The sequence below is a fragment of the Dicentrarchus labrax genome, unplaced genomic scaffold (genome assembly GCF_905237075.1).
Source record: "Dicentrarchus labrax unplaced genomic scaffold, dlabrax2021, whole genome shotgun sequence".
Lineage (NCBI taxonomy): Eukaryota > Metazoa > Chordata > Actinopteri > Moronidae > Dicentrarchus > Dicentrarchus labrax.
The window spans coordinates 5,881,184-5,905,680 of NW_026136702.1; the positions used below are offsets into that span (position 1 = coordinate 5,881,184).

Sequence of the window (24,497 nt, forward strand, 5' to 3'; positions counted from 1 at the left end):
CGGTGAGGATCATGTTCTTTGACTTTTCCAGTGCCTTCGACACCATCCAGCCTCTCCGGCTGGCAGAAAAGCTCTCTGTGATGCAGGTGGATCAGGACCTCGTGGCCTGGATCACAGACCACCTCACTGACAGACCACAGTATGTCAGACTGCACAGCTGCTGGTCAGATGTGGTAACAAGCAACACTGGTACACCCCAAGGAACTGTACTGTGACCGTTCCTGTTCATCCTCCACACCTCTGACTTCTGCTTCAACTCTGGAGCGTGCCAGCTACAGAAGTTCTCTGATGACTCCTCCATTGTCGGCTGTATCTCAGATGATAGGGAGGAGGAGTACAGAGACCTGATTGAGAACTTCATTGGATGGTGCGACAGGAATCAGCCATCAGCACCCAGTGCCTCCAACCCCCGCAGACAAAGACTGGTTTAAAACTCCTACCTACAACGCATAAGCCTTTTGCACTATTTATATTTAATTTCCACTTTAGTAGTTTGTTTTTTAGTTTTTTACGTTTTTTTAAGTTTAATTTTCTGCTTATATTTTGTCCTACTTGAACAATGCATAGTGTATATACTTTAATTTATAGTTTTGTATCTTCTAATATTAATAATATTAGTAATATTTTTATTGTGATATTCTTTGTTCTGTTTTTGCACTACTTTGCCCTATTGCTGCTGTGTTAACCTGAATTTCTCCTAAGGGGGATAAATAAAGAAATACATTATATCTTATCTTATAAAAACTTCTTGTTTTTTAACATAACATACTACCATGTTTGACACAGATTTGGTGAAAACATTGACATAGTACATTACTGCTGTAATGTGAGAACATATCGGTTACACGGCTTAAAACTTCTATCTGCCCAGTATTCCTCTGAACATACTTATAGGGGGTTACATACATACTCTAAAATAAATCTTGCAAATAACTTTGACCCATGACTGTAGCTTTATTGTTAAAGTATATTATTATTTGTTCATACTTTAAATGTCATGTGACCAAATTACATCAATAGCCCAAAAGAAATTAAAGAATTTTTGCATTTGCATGAAAAAACTACAAATAAATCAAAAATACAAACAGACAGACCAATCTAAGTGGCAAATCATTTTTATTTTGTTTCACATAACTTGGCTGAGATCCTATGAGATAATTCACATCACCCACACTGGACCTGAAGTTAAGTTGACACAATTAAAAGCAGAACAAAGCAACAAGTTGAGCCAACAGAAGAATTTAGGGGCAGCGTGTATATCGACTGTTGGTCAGAAAAATAATTCACTAGAACGATCAATGACTTGGATAATCTTTTAAAATATAGCACATCATTTCTTATACTAGGAAAAGAAAGGATTTCTGGGGCACCCTGGTAGAGCACCCAACTTCCTTTTCCAACCTGTGTCCCTTTGCTGAATACCATCCCTTCTCTCTCCCCCTTTCCTACAAGTTTCCAGCCAAAAAGAAATTCAAAAAAGAGGGGACTTCTGCTGGAGAAACCCCTAAACTAAGCCTGTCAAATATTTGTAGACATGTCCATGTGGTGACAGTCCTCATGTCAAATCAGACAGACTGTGATGCCTGGCTTAAATTAAGAACAGTTTTAAGATTAAGATAAAATCAATCATCAAATCAAAAGACAGTAAAATATAAAATTATATTTAAAAATGCATAGCTCCTGAACGCCCTGCAGTATAATCTAAAATCACAGAAATACATGATTTGCATTTGTAAAATGTTGCATGTAAATGATGCACAAATATTTAATAGACTCTGGAGATAATTTTCAGAGGTTAAAACCGATCATCTACATGCATAGGATAAATCATAAAACAGATGTCATTGACTTCAACTGATAATCAAACAGATTGGCTGCCACGGCGCTCATTTTTGTTTCTGCGAGTGTACTCTTCCAGGTCTTTCTTGACCTTACTTGCTTCAGGTCGGTTGTCTGGTTTCTCACACAGCATTGGACACAGTATGATGCACTGAAACATAAAAAAAAGCTATTGAGATCTATATTGCATTAAGAAATGATTGGCATTTTGCTTTATCTTTTGAACTGTGACCTTGATATGTGGTACGCTACGGGAGTGCCCGCATGTGTGTAACCCAGTTTCTCTGAGTAACCTGGTTATTTAAGAGCATGTAAACATACTGCAAGTAAATTGATAAAAATGTACAAAATGATTTACCTCTTCTGGAAAATGGTCTGAAAACCCTTGGGGAAATTTCTGTCTCCTGATGTCGTCCCAAAGCTGGAAATGATGCAGTGATTAAAAAGTAGAAAGAACGGTTAACTGGCCTGTAAACAACTCTCCTGATCATCATTTTAAAAGATATCTGACAACAATATCTGGAACCTTGAACATAACCTTAACCTCACCTCGTGCCTTTCATGGACAGTGCGAAAGTTGCAAAGAAGTTCGACGTTTATCAGCCCCACAGCAAATATATCAACTTTTCGATCATAAGTGGTCTCGTCCTTCTGTTGTAAAAGAAGACATCAGACACATGAAATTACATTAAATCTGACCTAAAATGTGCAAAACTGACTATAACATAACTTTAAAGAATTGTTTAAACCAGTATGAATATTACTTGTATCTTGTCTAATCCAGACTGGGTGTCTAATTGTCAAAACATGTAGCCACACCAGGCTAGTAAAGTTAACCTGCATGTAATTGGGTTCCTGCTTTTAATTGAAGTTTTAAGGTAGGTTTTTTTTGTTTTGTTATTCTTTGGTGAAGAAGACATTTATCACGAAAATGCCCTGTTCAGGGCTGTGAGGCACCTAAAATGAAATCCCACAATCGGTTAAAATATTCATATGGTGCCTTTAATGACCAATTTTTAATAACACAGAAGAATCTAAAGTTCAGAGTCAGTAAAGAGCATCTCACCTGTTCAGGAGCCATGTAAAATGGGGTTCCTTTGCCGACTGTTCTCTTCATTTTTTTCTCAGGATCGGCGTCGTTCTCATCAGTGACCAGACCAAAGTCTCCAATCTTCACATTCCTATCTTTCCCAAACATGATGTTGGCCGGCTAATGATGGGTAAGAAATAAACAAGCAAATATGAAGCTTCATGACTGAAGTGACGTAATAAATTATTTTATTCTCTTTGTCTCACCTTCAGGTCTCTGTGGATGAGCTTCATGGAGTGAATATACTCGACTCCACTGACTATTTGAATAATAATAATTAGACTTTCTTCTCTTCTCAAGTCTCTGAGAGATTTCGTCACTCTCTGAGTATTCTTCTCATCTATCCAATCTTTAAGTGTTTTGCTGTCACACAGCTCCATCTGAATATAAAGGTATCTTGCAGATAAACTGTCGACAGAAGACCTAGAAAAGTAAGAAGAGAAAAATAAAAAAATCAGTAGATTGAATAAGTAAGGATTTACGTAGGAGCATAGGACTTACTGTGAAGAGCTCCAACTGTCAGCTGCATCGTCCCATTGGTATCCTGAATCCTCCAACCAACACGTGTAGTATCGAACAATGTTAGGGTGATGGAGATCTGTCAACGCCTTTACCTCCTGTAGAGATTTTCTGATCCAAAGGATAAAAATTGCTCAGTTGAAATTTTGAACTTGTTTTGTGCTGCATCTGTAACTAATATATTATACTATGAAATTAATATTAAAAGTGTATCATTAAATGTTTAACTTTTTATAGAGGACAATCTTTATAGCAAAATTCTTCTCCGTCAGTTTTTCTTTTGCCTTGAAAACACAACCAAAGGCTCCTTTGCCCAAAGGCTCTTTGCAGTCAAATTCCGATTTAAACCTGTTGAAAGAAAAGAAATGTCTGTTACTGTATATTAATTGTTAAAACAGACCAATGCACAAACTAAACACCCTATAAAATACATGTACTGCAATTTAATGTTTATGGATAATTTTCCATACCTCGATATTTCTAATTGGATTGATGTCTTCTCACTGGGACTGTTTCCTGTGTTCATTTTTCCAGGACTCATTACATCCTTAAATAAACAAAATAAATGATACAGAGCTGATATTGTACAAAAAAAACGAGAATGAAAATAAAGGGATAAAGTGATTGAAATCTAAAAGGCTCAATGTACCTCATTATTGTTTCGACGGGCTTTTTGGACATTTGATGCATTGCTTACAAGACAAGAAATATTATTATCCGCAATAATCATTCATATATATTCATATAATCATTTTGTGACAATATTTTGTCAAAAGCGGGTCTGAAGGTGACTTACCTGCTTTTGGGATTCACAACAGGATTCTGATCCTTTGTATTTCGAAGTAATAGAGAAAATATCAAATATCAAATCCTTTGGCATGTTTTTAAAACTGTATTCATGTCTTAATTCATTAATAAAAATGACCAAAAGATACAATTATCGTGTGCATAGATGACCAGAATGACATGATATCATACCTTTATTATAAAATAAAATAATTTATTAGTGTGAAACATCAAATGTAGCCATCAGATTCTGGTGCGAGCCCCTCAGAGTTACAGATTCAGGGTTCCCAGTACTCCCCCCAGACCCACAGGAAAGAAACAGTTTGCTAACATCCTGTTATTTGACAGGACTTGAGCCAATTTAGACAGGGACCTTTACCTTTTCTGGACCCTGCCTTGGACTTGTCTTGTTCTCAATAGAGCACTGGAGGGCTGAATTTAGGCTAACAAAGGCAATAACACACCTGATCCTTGACAGAGTTTGATGAGTTGGTGAAAACGACTGAGTCACTTGAAGTTGTTGCCAGGCTTTTTGATTTGGAATCAGGGGAATCCCTTGTGGAATACAATGAAAGGAATAAGTAAAATTGTCAAAAACTGTCCCATATCAAGCTGTACCATTGTATTCTACCCCCAGTCAGAGCCTCACCGTGATGTAGACTTCCAGGTTGGTGCAACATCATCAGACACAGCTAAGCCGGAGAACAGCTTAAACACAAAAATTAGTATCATCTTTCATAGTAACTTTCATTTGGTCCAGCGTTTCAGGAAAAAGAAAGAAAGAATACAAACTATGTTTGGACCTTTTATAGAAAGGGCTTTAAAAATAAAAAGGTTCACTAAAGTGACATATTAAACCCATACTTGACATTAAACTAAATATTAAAAATAATTCCTTTTCCAGTCTGGATGTTCTTAAATATCAAGGATCAAGTGTCATTCCTAAAAGGATAGGTTAAAGCCTCCGGAAGTGGCTTGAAATAGTAAAAATGTATAAATGATATCAAAGTTGAGTGTGTCATTAATCATCCAAACAAGTTCATAAAGTTCATAAAGTTCAAAACTATTAGAAAACATAGTTTGATTACTGCTAATTTTTTGTTTAGCCCATTTATCGAGACTGTAGGTGTTAGGCAGTAACTCATTACTAGCAATAATATTACTTTTCCCAGTAACCAGTAGTGTAACTAATTACTAATACATTTTAGTAATAATATTACAGTTACTCCACCAAAAAAGTATTTTTGTTGCGCACCCCTAGTATTTGAAATCCAACAAGCCAATCACATCACTGGATTCCTTTTTGTAATTGTGGAGGAAATTAGTTTGGAGGAAAGAACTTAAATTCAGCAGCTGGAAATATTCCATTACTTTGATTTGAACCAAAATTAAAAGAGTAATGAGATAAATTTTTTGACTAACCCAACACTGAGTTCTGCTGGGGACGGGACAGTTTAAGTGAATGCTGAATTTTTTAAACTATGTTTAAATGCTCTTTTATTTTGTAAAAGCCTCCACGATCATACAATACAATTTCCAACCTTAACGATGAGTACTTTAGTGCCTAAAATATGTTACTACTTACCTCTGTAGCTTCACTGCCCAATTCATCATGATATACAGGCCTGGCTGCTTCCTCCTTAGTTTCCTTCTTTGCAGCTGGCTCCTGATCACCAACCACGATGCTATGATATAATTTTAATCAGATGATTAAAAAATGCCAACCAAACAACCAGATTCATTTAGATGCAGTGTGCTGACTTACGAGGAAGAATTATTTGGTCCCAGGCTCGCTGGCCCCAAAGTCCTGTTCTCTTGCACGTTTTCATTGAGCTTGCTTACGTTCACTGGTTTGGTCACACTTTGCTGCTGAACTGGTGCAGTAGCAATTTCTGCAGCAATTTCCGTCTGTCAAGAAAAGCACAAATATTTACCACCACTGCCATTGGAGCCCCCAAAAGGTGATGGTGGGAATTTTCTTTTCTAAAACTATTTTCTAACTATGCTTTACCTTGCATTCTTTCTGATCCACAGACAGGCTTTGGTTGGTTATTATGATTATAGTCATTTTTGGGGGCTTTTTATGTTTTTATTTGATAGAAGACAGGAAACTGGGCAGAAAGAGGGGGAAAACATGCAGCAAAGTGCTGCAAGCTGGAATCAAACCCAGGCCGCTGCAATAAGGACTTATGGGGCATGCACCAAATGTTAGCAGGCGCAGGAAAGAGACACGGTAAAGTTTCCGTAGACATGTCCATGTCCAACCACAAATGCAGCCATGGTCCGAGCATTAACCGCATCCACAGTCACAGCCAGGCAGAGCAGCTGCGCTCACAGTCAGTGGCTGTTTACTGTCAGAGCTCGGTGGAGGAACGAGTAATAAATGCATATTTGCGAGGGAATGCAAAAGTAGTTCAGAAAAAGAAACTTCCATTGTGGCCCTTTGGTGGGCTCAGTACACCAGCTTAAAAAAAGATGAATCTTACCACTGATCCCGGATTTTCGTTCTCCTTCAATCCCTTCGGGGCATTTTTAGCTGCACTGTGCTTTGAGTCTGTATTCTTCCCCACACCAATGGGAAAGCCTTGAACATTTCTCAGGGGCATAAAGGGGCTTCTGATGATAGAAAGCAAACATGATTGGAGACAGTGTGAACAGTGTTTAATGAAACGTGTACTAATGGCTGTACCCAGGTATTACATTTTTTTTTAAAAAACAGGAGTATTATTATCTCTTTTAGGGGATCCCACATAGTCTCACACTTTCATTAACCCTGAAGCATCTTCAAGCATTTGTTGAGGTTATTTTATTCAATGCTGTAAATAAACTGACAAATCTTGTTCTCCAGATTTAAGATTTTACTTTAACTAGACTTGAAATAATACTTTGATTAATTGTGCAGCCCCCCCTAAAAAAATGTAAAACTGCTGATTCACTTATTAAAAGTCCCCCAGTGTCCGGGGTTGAACTTCATGCAAATGGTGGACGGAAATATGATCCTTCAGTGGAAAAAAAATCCGGCGACATCCGGTTTTGTTTGACTGCACGTGAATGTAGCATGAAAAATTGCATTTTACATACACGGTCAACTTCCTCCCAGGCGTTCAAAAAGAGAGTTGTTTCCTCATCTCCTCCACTTTAAAGTACTTTAAACAACATGGAGGAGCTGCTGTCACCGCCAACCTCCTTTCTATGTCTCAAACCTGCACAGGGTAACTCCCTCAGTAAATAAACTGCTAAGAATTAAACTGTGCAGAAAGAACAGATTTGCCTTAATAGACGTGTCGCCCCGTTTTCCAGTGTTATTTTGTTGCGCAAAGAGCTACATAATTCACTTCACTAGTTATTTAGTCACAGATCACCTTTTCTTGAGTCCAGGTCCCTCGGAGCAAACTTCCTCATGTTTCCTCTCTGGTCGGGTTGTTCCTGGACACTCGTTGGGTTTACGGTTCATATGCATCTTGAATTATAATTCAATTTATTCTAATTCTAACTATTTCTAACTATAGACATGCTCTACTTCTAACGCAGCAGCAGTTTCCGCATCCACAAAGATTTAAATTTCGTGCACATTGTCACCGGACCAATGAAAGCACAAGCTCCACCTCCACTTTTTATTTTTTATTACCCAGTAATCATCAGTATGTTCTGGAAATGTTTCTTCTTTTCTGATTTTAATGGCGGATCGAAAACCAACTTGTAAAGGTGCATACCGCCGCCTACTCTACCGGAGTGTGTACTATTAGGGTTTTACATACTTAATATTATATTCTATTAAATAAATATGTTATAATCAACAACACAAACATACAAAAACAAATCATATATATAGTCATATCCACCTAGATTATGTGCATTAAGAAACCTTAACCATAAAATATTTATTTCAGCATCCTTTGCACTACAAATGTTATTGTTTTTTATATATATATATATAACTGCACATATAAATGTCTATTTTGTTTTACTTGTTCTGCTTATTTATGCTATTAGAGTTTGTTTGTACATTGAGATTGAGGTAAAACCAGAGTAAAATTCCTTGTATGTGTGCACATACCTGGCCAATAAAGTGATTCTGAGTATGAAAAATAAATAAATATACAAACTTTATATTACGATCTTATCCTGTATCTTTTAGCCTTACTACATTCCCTCATTTTTCCACTCGTCCCTGCAAGCCCCGACCTCACTCAAATATCCGGTCGTGTAGGATTTAGTGGCATCTATTGTTGAAGTTGCAGATTGCAGTTAGCTGAACACTACTCGCGTCTGTATTTGATGACCTTGGGAATGAGAACGGGCTGTGAAGTGTATAGGAGAATCTAATGTGGCCGCAAAACTCATGAAAAACCTGAAAGACCCTATCTATTCCATTCTGGGCTATTGTAGAAACATGGCAGTGTAATAAAAACACAATTCCTATATACAGTTGATTTTACACTAATGAAAACAAAAAGGTTTGAACATTATATTTGATTTCTGCCAGTAGATCCTCCTAAATATTACACACTGGAACTTTTGAAAATTTGTTTATTTCTTCTGGGACACTGATCACTATCGCTGTAAATGAGCCAGTGTTAGCTATAAGGCAGATTTTTAACTAAAAGCAAGGGAAACATAAGGCAGCTGGGTAAAAAGCCAAGCAGAGTTTAATTCAATTTAGGAAAAAAAAATCAGAAAGGTAATCCACAGTATCAAATATATTGTTCATCTGTGTATCTGTTTACAGTCAGTCTTCGTCGCTCAGAAAACTACGGTTACATACATAACCATCTGATTAATATTACAAGAAGATTGGGAGAAAAAAAGTTGTTTATCTTCAGACAGAATCTCTGATTTGTGTTATAATAGGGGGGAAAGTACATTTGTCTTCAGACAGCATAACAGAACAAGAGCAGAACAAAATAAAGTTCAGATACAATCAACAGTTTCACATTATCGCCTCAATTTTCGTGCCTCAATTACAAATGCATTACATACATAAATTGGTTTGGACAGAAATACTATTATAAATATTGCACAAGGATCCTAATGTAACAGCCTCTCACATGGTTTAAATTCATCAATCCAAACAGAAAAAGTCAAATTATGAATGGCTATAATACTGTCTGCATGTACAGTATATTATATGTTTGTGTGTATATTTACATTTAACATGATGATCACTCCCCCCCAGATAACCATTATTAACATAGTCAGTACAAAATAAAGGCGAATTTTCAACTGAAAGCAACATGAGGCAGCTGGGTAAAAAGCTAAGTTTAATTCAACTTAAGAAAAAACAAAAACAATCTTGATGTTAATCCACATTGTATGACAGCACCAAATACATATTCTTCATCTGTTTATCTAGTTACAGTAAGTAACTACAGTTACATACATAACCATCAGATTTACATTAACGTCATATGTTGCTGTCAAGCACGTTTTCACATTTAGCATGTAGATAACCCTTCTACCCCAGATAAGCATAATTAACGTATTCAGTACACAATAAAGGCTGTAATGTGACATAACTTTAAATACATTTAACCGTTTCCAGCATAGAATAAAAAATAAATCTGTTCACAGATTTTACCGCTCAAGATTATTTAGAACAAAGGCTGCTTTTTAAAATCACAATACAATTTGATTTCATGTTTCATTCCCTTTTCCCTTTTTCATTATAAAAACACATAATATTAGGTAACATTTATAAACTGTTCATAAATTGTATGTCCTCGAGCAAAACATACACCATCCAGTGCCACAGGTGTGTGAGGCCTTGTGAAGAGCTTCGATGGACCTCAGGTTAAAGCGCTATAAGTACAGTATGTTAATAACAGTATATCAGATCATTTCATCACACCACAGGCATCAGAACAAACAGATTCTCATACGCTCTCACTACTTATCACAGTTCCTTGTGATAATTACATAGTTACATTCTCCTGACACATTTTCTGTGTGTTGAACATCTGAGCCCACTTTTCCAGCTCTGCTTTCAGTTCGCTCGCTTCAGGTCGGTCTTCTGGCTTCTCACTCAGCATTGACTTAATGATTTTCTCCTGAGACGAAAAAACAACAAAAAACTGCTACTGAGTCTTTATACCAACAGGAATAAATGCTGTCATAATGTTGCTGAAGCTCCACTCCACAGTATTTCCAACATATGCACTGGCACACTGTGGGAAATACTGTTTCATGTGATCAGTTAGGATAAATAGAATATAGTAATATACCTCCTTGGCAAAGGTCAGTGAAAATTCTTTGGGGAACCTCTGACATCTGGCTTTATGCAAAAACTGGTGTTCATGCAATGATAAAAGAATGATAAAAACATGTTAGTTAATGTACTAATAATTCAAATTATGCTTGCAAATATGTACAAAACAACTAAAACAAGACATAAAAAAGTTCCATCCTACAGTATCTGCATCTACATTTATTTTGGTATATAGAATACTGAAAAGAACTACTGGTGTATGCTAGCTAGTTTCTTACTGTATAATAGACACAGGTCTACATAAAATGGTAACACTGTTGTGGCGAGTCTTTGTCAGACTTAAATAATAACACACAATGTTAGGTTCAGTTTATGAAAGACTCACATCTACTCTTTCGTGGACAGTAGAAACTTTCCAAAGGAGTTCCAGGTATATCAACCCCAGAGGAAAAATGTCCACTTTTCGGTCGTAGTTCTCCTTGTTCTGTGATAGAAAATGAACACAGTATTGACAAAAGCTGCCTAATGTTATCCTTTCATTCATTGTCATGATAGATTAACTAGTTATGCTCATGTGGTAAATTAAGTTTTAGCTTTCTGCTCCATTTTTACTGCTTAGATCAACGATTGAGTTTTGAAATAATGTTACATAGCAGGTGAGCCTGAGCTTCAGGAAATCCATAATTATGGCCATTAAAAGAACATATTTGTTACCACAATAACATACAGAATTAAAAGATATTGACAATATCTCACTTGTTCAGGAGCCATGTAAAGTGGGGTTCCTCTGTTCACTGTTCTCTCGTCATCATTATCTCTGGTGACCAGACCGAAGTCTCCGATCTTCACCGCTCCATCCAGTCCAAACAGGATGTTGGCAGGCTTATCATTGAAAACAAAAACAGAAATTGAAATAAATAAATAAATGTAGCTCCTCACTTATGAAAAAGATTTAAAAAAGGGTATCTGTGTACCCGACACCAGCATCAAATCTAAACGGTCAGCATGATTACATCAATGATCAAAGATTCGTCTCAGGTTGCTGACAGTATAAACCGGAGGACATATCAAATGCTCACCTTAAGGTCCCTGTGGATGTGCTTCTTGGAGTGAATGTATTCGACTCCACTAACTATTTGTTGGGCAATGTCTAGGCTTTCTTCTCTCCTCTTGGAGTCTGCCAGAGGCTGAGTGTTCTTCTCATCAATCCACACTCTGAGTGTTTTGGTGTCACATAACTCCATCTGAATGTAGAGGTACTTAGAGGACGATGATGAATTATCTGTAGACCTAGAAAATTAAGACGAGAAAAATAATTTAATTACTCACCTATAACTTGTAATAAAAAGTTAAGAGCGTATGGGACTTACTGGGATGAGGTGTAACTGTCAGCTGAAATGTCCCCTCTTCTTGGTAAATTCTTGGTATCTTGGTATTTTGAATCCTCCATCCAAAATGTGTAGTATCTAACAATATTAGGGTGAAGGAGTTCTGATAATGTCCCCACCTCTCGAAGACAATTCCTGACAGAAAAGGAGAACAAGAAAATGAATCAGTACACAAAGCACTGGCACACACTACAATGCACACTTACTACTTACACTTACTTACTACTGCATACTTACTCTTCACAGAGGACAATCTTTACAGCGTAATCCTTTTTCAGCAGTTTCTGACGTACTTTGTAAACAACACCAAATGCTCCATTGCCAAGACGCTTCAGGGGATCAAAGTCTGACGTAAACCTGTTGAAATTAACATTTAGACAAAAAGGCAAAAACAGAAATGTCTTCTTGATTGTAAATAAATTACTGGGAAAGAGATTTAAGACCATATCAGCAAAAAACACACATTTCAAATGAATATCGTTTTCATACCTTGACTGGGCCGGTGTCTCATTCTTAACATTTCCCATATTATTGTTTTGGGCAGCAGACTTAGAGAATAAAAGAATAAAATAGATTAAAATCGTTGTAGTTGTATCCTCTTTAACAACGTGCACATACAAGGTGTCATCTGCTACATCAAAACAGCCAAACAGTACATTGTTTTGGAGCGACTCCCCTCAATAGAGACGTTTTCTCTTATAAGACTACTACTGTTCTGTTGCGCTCTCTCTTTCTAAGCAGAAGATAAGAAAACATTTGTTTTTTTGTTTTTTTTAACTATCACAGATTTTAAATTGTGGTAAAAAAGTGCAGACCTGATCACTGGAAGAGTTTGATGAATCAGTGAATACGCCTGAGCTAGTTGGCGCGCTCTGTGACAATGAATGAGACTCCCTAGGAGAACATAACAAGAGTTAAGCATTTTCATTATCAAACTGTACAATATGTTTAAATACTATACGAGTCAATGAACGGTGAAGCTGACAACCTGGATTGTGCATCATCTTCAGATGCAGTGGACCTGAAGGACATCTACAATTTAAAAAAAAGTGGTTAATTCTTACAGTGTTCCAAATAAAATAAAATAATTTCAAATATTATAAACAATAAACATTATTATCTAAATTTAATTATTTAATTTACCTGAGCCTGGGAGGGGTTTGATGTATCTGCGAATATTATTGAGCTACCTGTGCTCGCTGACATGCTTTGTGATGATGATTCATGGGACTCCCTAGAGGGAATACAATGAGAGACATGAGTACAGCTTTCTCAGTATTTAACTCCACGGTCTGTTCTCCTATTGATCTCAATAAGTGTCTCACAGTGTAGGTGATCGTGCTGAAAGCACAGGTGGTGCACCATCTTCGGACACTGTTGATCTGAAGGACACCTAAAATGCACAGAGAATGTGTTTGACACAATGTTAGACATAATTATTGAATGTAAAATTTCACCTGAGTGGAATTCAAAAGTAGCTGGGGTTGAGATCGGCTGCTACCTGTTAGTATGAGGAACAGGGACTGAACTTCACAGAGACAGAGACGGGCTCACTTTTTCTCAAAGAACACACCGAAGTTGAGAGACGGAGACAGTAAGAGGTCTCACTCTGCCACACAAGTACCATTAACGTCCCCCACACAGTCTTTGCCTACTTCTTCTTTGGGTTAGACTAAACATATTGCTCCTATTCTGATTGTTATTGATGTTCCTTTGACAGTTTGGTGGGATTGTGGCAGGACTACTGTATTAGACTGCATTACTTTTGCTAGCAGTATCTAATAAACTAGTGAAAACTGACTGCCTATTAGATGATTTAAAGTAGAACATATGAAATACCTTGCTGTCCCAGTCTGACTGCTCCTGAAGAGCAGACCAGGCCAACCGAGCTGCGTTTTGTTTGGCTTCCTTGATGCTCTGACCCTCACCCACTGGGTAGTCCTTATTGTTTATCACTAACTTGTAGAAAAATCTGTGTTGGGTTTTAAAAAGGAGGAAATACTTCAGATCATTAGGTAAACGGTTTAATATAGTTTATTACTGAACATCAATCAAGAGTTAGCATAGAGTGTCTGTAGTGTTTATTCAGGTCACAGAGGTTCAGGTTCATACTCACTGAAGGTTATGAGATGGACCGTATCTCCTCTCTTCAATAAATTTATGGGAGCTGCTTGTTTTCTGGCAGTAGTGGTTGACAATTCCTATGTAATTTGTCTCTGTAAAGCTGTTGTCGGAGCTCACACTGAGGCTTCTTGTCTTATTACTGAAAGAAACAAGTAACATTTCAACATGAAAATGAAACAAATAACCCCATGAAAATTAACTTATATTAATAACTGTTAAGATTTACTCACCTGATATCAGAAAGATTGAATTCCTCCTTTTCTTTATTTGATGCATGGATGGACTTCTCATCTGCAGTCTTGAAAATAAAAAAAAGTAAAATTTTAAGCTGTGGCACGACACAATGCGTTTTTAAGCATAAGAAACTGTTGTATATTATTCACCTTTGCCATTTTACTGCCATGTATCACATCATATACAAGTTTGGCTGCTTCCTCCTTAGCTTCCCTCTTTGTTTCCCCAGTGACCACTGGATACTCCTTACCACCAACCACGAAGCTGCAGCATCTAATAGCACAAAAACTTTAATTAATTTTATGCATTTTTAAAATTGTGACAAAATAGCTAAGAGTCTGGAGACTTACGGAGTAACATTATTTGCTCCCAGAGACTCCACAGCCTTTATAGACACCCTGTTCTTCTGACCATATTCATTGAGCCAGCATATGTAGTTGATGTCACTGGTACTTGTCTGATGAACTGGTGCAGCGGGAGCTTTTGCTGCATTTTTTGTCTGTCAAGATAATAACAAATAAACATTAAAGAGAGACAGAGGAAAGGAAAGTTTTTTGTAGCAAACCTATTGTGTCCAAATGAGAAAAAGCTGAATATTTTGTTTAAGAACGAGCTGTATGGGGAGTCCTGGTAGCTCACCTGGTAGAGCTGGCACCCATTGCACCAAGGCTGAGCCCCTGTTGCAACGGCCTGTTTAACTCTGACCTGTGGCCCTTTGCTGCATGTCATGCCCTCTTTCTACGCCCTTTCCTGTCACTCTACCACCACCACAAAAAACAAATCTATAATCTGTAATTTTGTAATGAAATGAAATGTTTGATGACTGCAACTGAATTTTTAGTGTCTTGTAAACCCACAGGGGGTCGATCCAGTAACCTCTAGTGAAGCAAAGAGGAACTATAATCTTACTGAGTCCGATGGGTCCTGATGTCCGTTCTCCAACAAGCATTTCAGGGCATTTTTAGCTGCACTTTGCTTGGCTTCCTTCTTGGTCTTCCCCACACCGTCAGGGTAGACTTTACCATCTAGGACTGCCCTCTGGGTGAATCTGTAGAGCAATAATCACATTTTTATTGTAACGTTACAGGAAAGTTGATGGGAAATAATGTGGCTGGGGTTCATTGAATTAAATGAATCTGTACACTACCACATTCAGCCTCTAGGAGGCAATAATCATCCACTCTGTCTTACTGTGGGACTCCAGCAGGATATCCACACAGTAAAGATTGGTTCAGTTGTGATTACATCATGAGGGTGAAAATGTAACATTTATTACATACATACATTTTGAGGTATTTGTATTTACTCATGTCAACTTTATACATCTCCTGTAAACTTTATACATCTCCTGTAAACTTTATACATCTCCTATCACATTTACCTGACCACAACTGACTTTACAAGTAAAGATTTTACAAACCAAAGAGCATAGCTGATCCTAAGACAGCAAGCAGGTCATCTCAGCCATGTTATCTGCTGCAATTAAAGGACTTTATCAACTCACTTTCAGTTCTTTCAAAAAATCAGTATGGCCTTGCCTTGTCGTGCTCCACCCATTCACCTATCTCTGAAAAACAGCTTACCTGAGAAAGATCTCTCCCTGCTGTGAATAGAAAGGTGTGACAGGTCCTTACTCTCATATACCTGCTGTGTTTTTCTGTAGGTATTCACCTTGGTATTGACCCACCACCCTATTAATAATTAACACTCTTACCTAAAAGTACTCCCAGTTTGAAGGGGCACGACTGTGGCAGGATACATATATATCAATACAAAGGTATGTAAAATCCACAGGTAAGAGAAATGGATTAAACTCACATTCTATTATGTGCAGGTCCAACAGAGCCGAGGTCCTCATAGCACAGTACAGAGCGTCTTTTCTGTGCATACTCGTTTAATCTCGCTACGTGGTTTCCAGTTTCCATCATAAATGCAAAAATCTTTTCTCTTTTCCCTTCACGTCTTCACTCTGTTCCTTGTCCTGCGTTTATCTGCGCTCTGTTTCGATTCAGCTGATTTCAGAAACCTTTAAGTTTCTATTTCCGCAGATGAACGTCATTCACGGAAAGTCACGTGGTTTTTATTTTGTAGGAAGATTTAAAAATGAAACTGGGCACCAATTAATTTACTGTATTTATTTACTTACTGTAAACGACTGCTGAATATCAGAAATGTGTTGTTCATTATCACTGACTACAGTTATTATTGTGGTATATATCTGTCCAGTGGTGCGCACACAATGTTTCAGGGTCGGGGCAAAATTGATAAAAGGGGCACCTTGTACACACAGGGGTTGGGAGGGTTACTTTAAAAATATAATCTGATACAATTACTAATTACTTGTTAAAAATGTAGTCACTAACTTCATCCTAGTATCACATTAAAGTAACGTAACTGTCCATTACTTTTGGATTACCTCAACACCAAATATGCAAATAAAGACAAGTAAGAAGGAAAATGTATAAGATTACTTTTACAGTCAAACAGTGCAAACTTGCACTTGCTTTTCATTAAGCAAATTCAGGTAGCAGCCTACAGACCAGTTTCACAGCTGGAAGAGAGAATTTACAACAAAACAGATGATTAGACGATACCTGGTTTATTGTCTCCAGCCCATTGCAATAAAGTAAAATGTAAATAATTGTAACTCAAAGGCGTTTTTCCTGTGCCGACCCATTTTAATGTAAAACCAAAGCTCCACATCTTCCAGCACCCACTAAAATTCAAAAATTGTACAAAACACAACAGCACATATACAAACATTACAGAAGATGAATGACTATTACACCCTTGTTAACAATGTTTTTATTTTTCCATTCAGCTTATTCATTACAAAACACAGACTGTAAAGTGACATCTCTTTAAACACATTTAACCATTTTCAGTTTAGAATACATTATTTAAAAACCAATTGACAATTAAATTAACCAGGACAAGATCATTTGAAAACAACAGTTGTATGTGGGGTAAAGAGCGCTGTGAGTTCGGTCCCTCTCCAGCAGTTCAGTGCTGCTCCCTCAGCCTTACAGCTGTCACTACTCAGCTCTATATATGCACGTATGTGAATAGTTTAGTCGTACTGCATATTGCATATAGTGTATATATTTTTCATTATAGTCTTTTCTATAATATTTCATAATGTTCTTATTATTTCTTATCTATGTAATTTTTTATTGTACTTTTACACTTCTGTACTTTTTGTCCTACATTCCCCGGTGCTGCTGTGTCAAATTTGAATTTCTCCTACGGAGGATCAATAAAGAAACATCTCATCTTATTTTATCTTGGCCATTCTACCCCAGATAACCATTATTAATATATGCAATACAAAACAAAGACTGTAGCGTGACATCACTTTAAATACATTTGACAGCAGAGAATAAAATGTCAACCGTGGACACAGAAATCACATGGCACATTATTATTTAGAACAAAAGCTAATGGATTATGTGAAAATTAGCTTTTTAAACTATATTTAAAATATATTTAGATTTCATGTTTCATTCCCTGATTATAAAACTCATGATATCAGGTTCCCCCTTTAAGTTGTCCATTAATTGCATTGCTAAAGTGTCCTTGAGTAAAACAGAAAACCTCAAACTGCCATCCTTTGCTATAGCTATGTATTTACATATGCTCCTATGTATGTGCATTGAATATCTAAGTCCACGTTTCCAGCTCTGCTTTCAGTGTGCTTGCTTCAGGTCGGTCTTCTGGATTCTCACACAGCATTAACTTAATGAGTTTGTTCTGCAAAAAAACAACAAAAAGAACTGTTATTGAGGTCTCTTTACCAACAATAATACATGCTGTCATACTTATGGCTGTTGCGATAACCAGTAATGAAATACAGTGGTATTGATAAGGCAACCGCAGGGGATAGCAGGCGGCAGGTTGCCTGCGATGTCACATCATTATGTCATGTTCAGTATTTGTTGTTTTTAAGAGAGAAAAGCATCCCAGAAAGGCTGAAGAGACTTGACACAGCAGAAGTTCTGTTTAAAACGCAGTGCAGGATTAAAATACGACCCAATTAAAAAAGTCAGAAAGCAGAGACACTGGAAAAATCCCCGAATGGAAACACCAGAAGTCTTGTAATAGACAAAACGCAGAATGGTGCACTAATCATCCCAATTCCTCCAGCTGTATTTGTGTCCTGCAGCTCACCAGTGTTTCGGTGGAAAAAGTGACCCTGGTAACTGGCGACTTTCAGCAACGTTAACTGAAAGTCGCCAGTTAACAGAAGGCAAAAAGAGGGAGAGTACAGGTGATAATTACAAGCAGGTGCTGAGATGAAAACATTATCCTGTTGTACGCCTTTACAAAGTAATCTGCAAAAACACCTAGAATTACCATGTCACCAATTCAGTGACTGACCAGAAATATGGTCACAATCCTCCCTAACCAACCAACCCTAACCCAAAGCATAACAAAAGCATACTGTGCTGCTTGACCACCCTAAATCTACCCAGGGGAAGTCTGATGCCAACGCTTTGTGGGGCTGTCAACCGCACACCTGCTGAGGGCCGCAAGAGTGACAGGAGGAAGGCTGAAGAAGACAAAGAAAGAACTGGCAGAGGGGGCTGAGAAGAAAGGTCGATGGTTGGGGAAAGAACACCTTCACCACACACCAGCTGCAGGAGGTGGCAGGAGACGTTCCAGGATTAAGGGAGTGAAATGTTGAGGAATGGTGGTTCCAGATAGACGACCCTGCAGCTTACCCATGGGTACAGGATAAGCTGTGATAGGCAGTAACTCCCAGCATGTTGTAACAGCTACCTGTATATTTACAGGCCTCGGAGAGCTATTGTAACAGTGCAAATACCTGTATGTTAGGCTCCCTGCTACTCTGTTGACCTCCATAATGACTAACTGGCATCCTGAGGGAAAAGTTTATCAGTTAGGATAATAAGAATATGACAATCTACCTCTTGGGGAAACGTCAGTGAAAACTCTTCAGGGAACTTCTGACTTTTGGCTTCTCTCAAAACCTGGTATTCATAAAGGAAAATAGGATGAAAGAATTTGTTAGTTAGCCTAGAGTTTAATATTAAATCAAATGCTGCTCTGTTGAATATCAAATAATTATTACAAGAAAAATAAAACAAGTTCCATTATATCTACAGTGCATTGCTTTTACTATGTACCATACTGCTGGTTTCTTATTTGTAATAGACATAGGCCTAATATGGTAACACTGTCGTGGCAAGTTCTGTGTCACGTTAATAATTACACACAATGTTAGGTTCAGTTTATAAAAGACTCACGACTCCTCTTTCGTGGAGAGAAGAGACTTTCCAAAGAAGTTCAAAGTATATCAACCCCAGAGCAAATATGTCCACTTTTCGGTCGTAGTTCTCCTTGTTCTGTGACAGAAAAAAACAGAACTGACAAAAGCTGCCAGATCTTATCCTTTCATTCATCGTTATGATAGATTAACTAGTTATGCTCATGTGTTTAATGGAGCTTCAGCTTTCATCTCAGTTTTTGGTGTTTAAATTGTCAGTTAAGTTGTAAAATAATGGTCTGATGGCATAAATGTTGTAACATATTTGATGCTAATGTTTCTTATTCTTACAGCTCAGACAAGTAAGGCTGGGCTTCAGGAAATCCAGGAGCAGTCTCCCTAATCAAGCCTATGATAAGAACATTTATTACCAATGTAATAAAGAAGAACTAAAAGTTATTGTCAGTATAGACCATCTCACCTGTTCAGGAGCCATGTAAGTTGTGGTTCCTATGTCCTCTGTTCTCTCCATCAAAGCTAAGTCATCCTCATCATCATCATCATCTCTGGTGACCAGACCGAAGTCCCCGATCTTCACTGCTCCATCCAGTCCAAACAGGATGTTGTCAGGCTTACCATTGATAACAAAAACAGAATTTAACAAATAAACATGTAGCCCATTACATGATGGGCAGTAACGCATGAACCAGTGAACTTGAACAGTTAGCATGTGGCTTATGTTGGGCAGATGAATTGGTCTATTGACCAACAGCCTTGTGTTTATCTAGTTGATCATTTCTAGGTACAAAACGATTATGTGACATTATTCTAAGGAGGCATTTGTTCTTTTTCTTTTTCTTTTGGTAAATCTAATGTAGTGTACTTAAGTCCTCTTCTCGCACTACTATAACCCATTGCTTCCCATTTCCCTAATCAGTAGTATATATACCCGTCCATCTCCATTCTTACTTTAGATTGTTTTGCCTGGCCCTATCAGCTGTCTCCTCATCAATACTCCGCTGCACATAAATGACTGAAAAATTATTTTGGTAACAAGGAAAAAAGTCTAAGCTGTACTAAACTACACACCGCACTTAAAGCAGCTGGAGAGCAGCAGCACATTTCCGCCACCTCTTGAAGCTTGGTGAGGTCAAGATCTAGCCCAATACTTAATAACCAGAATGACTCATGTGTTAATTAGTAAATGGTGGAGAAGGGAACAACTAGTATGTGGTGCTGTACCAGTGAGCAGCAGAACAATATACTGCTCAAGACACTTCATTCTCTGACAGGCTTCACTACTGGCTTGTGTGAGGATCTGTCGCAGGGTGCTGGCGAGGCCTCATCGGAGTTAACCAGAAGAAATATCAAATGCCCATATACCTGAAGTTTAATACATTCAACTTCTCTTCCTGCTTTGCCTCAACCACCCTCTGTAGTATCTGGTCTTACCTTAAGGTCCCTGTGGATGTGCTTCTTGGAGTGAATATATGCGACTCCACTAACTATTTGTTGAGCAATGCCTAGGCTTTCTTCTCTCCTCTTGGAGTCTGCCAGAGACTGAGTGTTCTTCTCATCAATCCACGCTTTGAGAGTTTTGGTGTCACATAACTCCATCTGAATGTAGAGGTACTTAGAGGACGATGATGAATTATCTGTAGACCTAGAAAAGTAAGGAGATAAAAATTATTTAATTACTCACCTTTAACTTGAAATAAAAAGTTAAGAGCGTATGGGACTTACTGGGATGAGGTGTAACTGTCAGCTGAAATGTCCCCTCCTCTTGGTAAATTGTTGGTATCTTGGTATTTTGAATCCTCCATCCAAAATGTGTAGTATCTAACAATATTAGGGTGAAGGAGTTCTGATAATGTCCTCACCTCTCTGAGAGATTTCCTGACACAAAAGGGAAAAATAAAATGAATCAGTAAGTACTTGGACAAATACTGCACACACTACAATGCACACTTACTACTTACCCTTACTTACTACTGCATACTTACTCTTCAAAGGGGACAATCTTTACAGCGTAATCCTTTTTCAGCACTTTCTGTTGTGCTTTGTAAACACAACCAAATCCTCCCTTGCCAAGACGCTTCAGGGGATCAAAGTCGGACGTAAACCTGTTGAAATTAACACAATTATTTAGGCAAAAAGGTCAAAAACACAGAACTTCTTCTGTCTTCTTTATTGAACATAAATTATTGGGAGAGAGGTTTCAGATATGTCAGTATAAGACACACAAGCTATATTCCAAATGATTTGTTTGTTTTGCTTTTTCATACCTCGAAGGGGTCGATGTCTCATTCTGACAATTTCCCATGTTCTTGTATTTGACGGCAGACTTAGAGAATAAAAGAATAAAATGGATTACAAATCTGAACACTGCTCTGATTATGAAGTTGTATACTCTTTGAACTAGGACATAAAATGTGTCCGACACACCAAAAGAGCTACGTAGTATATTGTCTTTTGGAGTGGTATAGCATTCGCAGAAATTTCTTGCTTTTACACTACTACTACTCTGTCGCTGTCTCCTCACACAGAGTAAGCAGAATATCAGAGGATGGATTTTTCTTTTAACTATCAGTTCTCTTTCAAACCTTCGTTCGGTATCTCACTATGGGAAGCGCCTCCTGGTGTGACCAATCATGGACACCCCATACCACCACGTCTGTTATGGGACATAATAATCATCTTCAGTGGCATGGGCCTTCCCAGCCCCACTTTATAAACTTCCCTGGTGCCCTACATGACATTCTCGCTTTCTTCCCTTTGATCATTTGAGCTCCTCAGCTATTCCTGTCATTTAATTGCTAACTCTGATGCAGTCACCAAGTGTATCCATATTCAGTTCAATTCAATTTTTGTTATAACAGAAGTTATCTAAAGACACTTTTCAAACTTTCCAATCTTTCAATCAAGTCTAATTCAACAGCCCTGCCATAAATCATACTTTCATGCAGGTTATACTATTTAACTTTTGTTTAAACTGTTATAGAGAGGTGTTGATTCAACTGTATGATCATTCTGGAGGCTGTAGTTTGCAGAGCTGTTGAACTGCACTGTGTTATACAGGTGTTTCTACTATTTTGTCCACCCCACTTATATCAGTGAGAGTAGGACTGTTGTATTAGACTGCGTTGGTGTCTGAGTGTCTAATAGATGATATAAAGTAGAAAATATGAGGGCGCCTGGATAGCTCAGTTGGTAGAGCTGGCAACCCATGTACCGAGGCCGAGTCTTTGCTGCAGCTGCCCAGGGTTAGAATCTGACCTGCGGCCCGTTGCTGCGTGTCATCATAGAAAATATGAAATACCTTGCTGTCCCGGTCTGACTGCTCCTGAAGAGCAGACCAGGCCAACCGAGCTGCATTTTGTTTGGCTTCTTTGGCAGTCTGACCCTCACCCACCGGGTTGTCGATCACTAATTTGTAGAAAAATCTGTGTCGTGTTTTGAAAAGGAAGAAACAGTTTAGATTATTATATTAACATTTTTAATATTGTTTACAACTAAATATGAATCAAGAGCTAACATACTACATACAGTGTCTGTAGTGTTTATTCAGGATACAGAGGTTAAAGTTCATACTCACTGAGGCTTATGAGCTGGACCGCATCTCCTCTCTTCAACAAATTTATGGAGGCGCTTTGTTTTCTGGCAGTATTGGTTGACAATTCCTATGTAATTTGTGTCTGTTTGTTTCTGTTGATCTCTGTAAACCTGCGAGTTCACGCTGACGCTTCTTATCCTATCACTGTAAATAACAAGTAGCACGTCACACTGATGAAGAATTAAACAGTGCATTGCCGTTGGGATTTACTTACCAGATATCAGAAACACTCAGTTCCTCGCTTTGCTGGGCTGATGTATGACCGTAACTCTCACCTGCAGTCTTGAAAATAAAAAAGGTACCATTTTGAAATGATGCATGATGAATATGACACCCTACAAAAAGATATGCCTAAAGTATGACTGGACTTTTTTAAACCAACAATCTAACTCGGTCTAATGAAACACAGCAGGAACATAATCTTACTGAGTCTTGTGGTTCATTCTCCAACAAGCATTTCAGGGCATTTTTAGCTGCATTAAACTTGGCTTCCTTCTTGTTCTTCCCCACACCATCAGGATAGACTTTACCATTTAGGACTGCCCTCTGGGTGAATCTGTAGAGCAATTGTCAAATCTTTATTATAAAAAGAAAGTTAATGATTTTGGTGCAGTTCAGGTTCATTAAATTAAATCTGTACAGTACTACAGCCTGTCATACTGTGGGACTCCAGCAGGATATCCACAGACACATTCATAGGCTGAAACTGTAACACAGTACTCACACTGTGTACGATTATGAGGTATTAAGAGAATAACTGATCCAGAGCCAGCAAGCAGGTCACTCTCAGGCATGTTAACTGCTGCAATCGAAGGACTTTGTACCTAAAAAAAGTAGCATTTTGTCCAGTGGGTAAAAAGTAATAACAAGTCCTTATGGGCATTCTCAAATCTCTATTCTATATTCAGTTTGTTGTCTCTGACGCATAAGTTATTTTAGATTTTTAATAAAGGCCTCCTCCTAAAACGTATTGATTATTTCTATGGGTTTAATATTGAACAATCACTACCACCACCCTTGCCATTACTGCCATCATCACCCATCCTAGGGAATTACCTCTAACCTATTAAGCACTTCAGTTTCAGTGCACCAGGACTTTTTCAGAATGTAAAAAAAAAAAAAAAAGCTATGTAAAATACACCAGTGACAGAAATGCATCCAACTCACGTCTTATCATGGTCAGGGCGAACAGAGCCACGGTCCTCATAGTAAAGCGCAGAGCGGGTTCTCTGTGCGTACTCGTTTAGTTCAGCCACGTAGTTTGTAGTGTTAGTTTCCATCATAAATGACAAATCTCTGATCTATTTTCCCATCTCGCTTTTTTCTCTCTTAAAAGTGATGCGCATATCCGTATTCTCTGTACTTCATTCACATAAATTTCGATTTCCAGAGACGTAATTTCCGTAACATCACGTGGTGTGCACAAACTTCTCAGGGCGGTGGCACAAATATAAAACTACACCTCCTGTATG

General features: G+C 37.9%; 1 protein-coding gene and 1 pseudogene across 1 annotated transcript; both read right to left on the bottom strand.

Moving 5' to 3' along the window:
* Positions 1-1,099: 1,099 nt before the first annotated feature.
* Positions 1,100-24,409, bottom strand: LOC127379479 (uncharacterized). Its single transcript, XM_051429121.1, has 35 exons — positions 24,193-24,409; positions 15,095-15,233; positions 14,536-14,684; positions 14,335-14,458; positions 14,182-14,249; positions 13,944-14,090; positions 13,667-13,799; positions 13,153-13,220; positions 12,971-13,061; positions 12,816-12,859; positions 12,643-12,721; positions 12,317-12,375; positions 12,065-12,184; positions 11,810-11,962; positions 11,519-11,729; positions 11,196-11,321; positions 10,825-10,923; positions 10,456-10,518; positions 10,151-10,281; positions 7,597-7,701; positions 6,721-6,850; positions 6,000-6,142; positions 5,820-5,919; positions 4,884-4,942; positions 4,699-4,789; positions 4,245-4,276; positions 4,098-4,140; positions 3,919-3,995; positions 3,677-3,796; positions 3,431-3,559; positions 3,136-3,352; positions 2,906-3,049; positions 2,389-2,490; positions 2,198-2,260; positions 1,100-1,990 (listed from the first exon to the last, which is right to left on the bottom strand). The coding sequence occupies exons 1-35, from the start codon at positions 24,306-24,308 to the stop codon at positions 1,862-1,864; spliced, it is 3,804 nt and encodes a 1,267-aa protein (XP_051285081.1). The 5' UTR covers positions 24,309-24,409; the 3' UTR covers positions 1,100-1,861.
* Positions 16,975-22,855, bottom strand: LOC127379545 (eukaryotic translation initiation factor 2-alpha kinase 3-like; annotated as a pseudogene).
* Positions 24,410-24,497: the final 88 nt, after the last annotated feature.

What these genes read in the sequence shown, in the direction of transcription:
- LOC127379479 (XM_051429121.1), bottom strand. Translation starts at nt 24,308, where the DNA reads ATGATGGAAACTAACACTACAAACTACGTGGCTGAACTAAACGAGTAC. An exon ending in GAGACACCGGCCCAGTCAAG is followed by an intron (nt 12,185 to 12,316) that starts GTATGAAAACGA and finishes TAATTTCAACAG; the next exon opens with GTTTACGTCAGACTTTGATC. An exon ending in GGACCAAATAATTCTTCCTC is followed by an intron (nt 5,920 to 5,999) that starts GTAAGTCAGCAC and finishes ATTATATCATAG; the next exon opens with CATCGTGGTTGGTGATCAGG.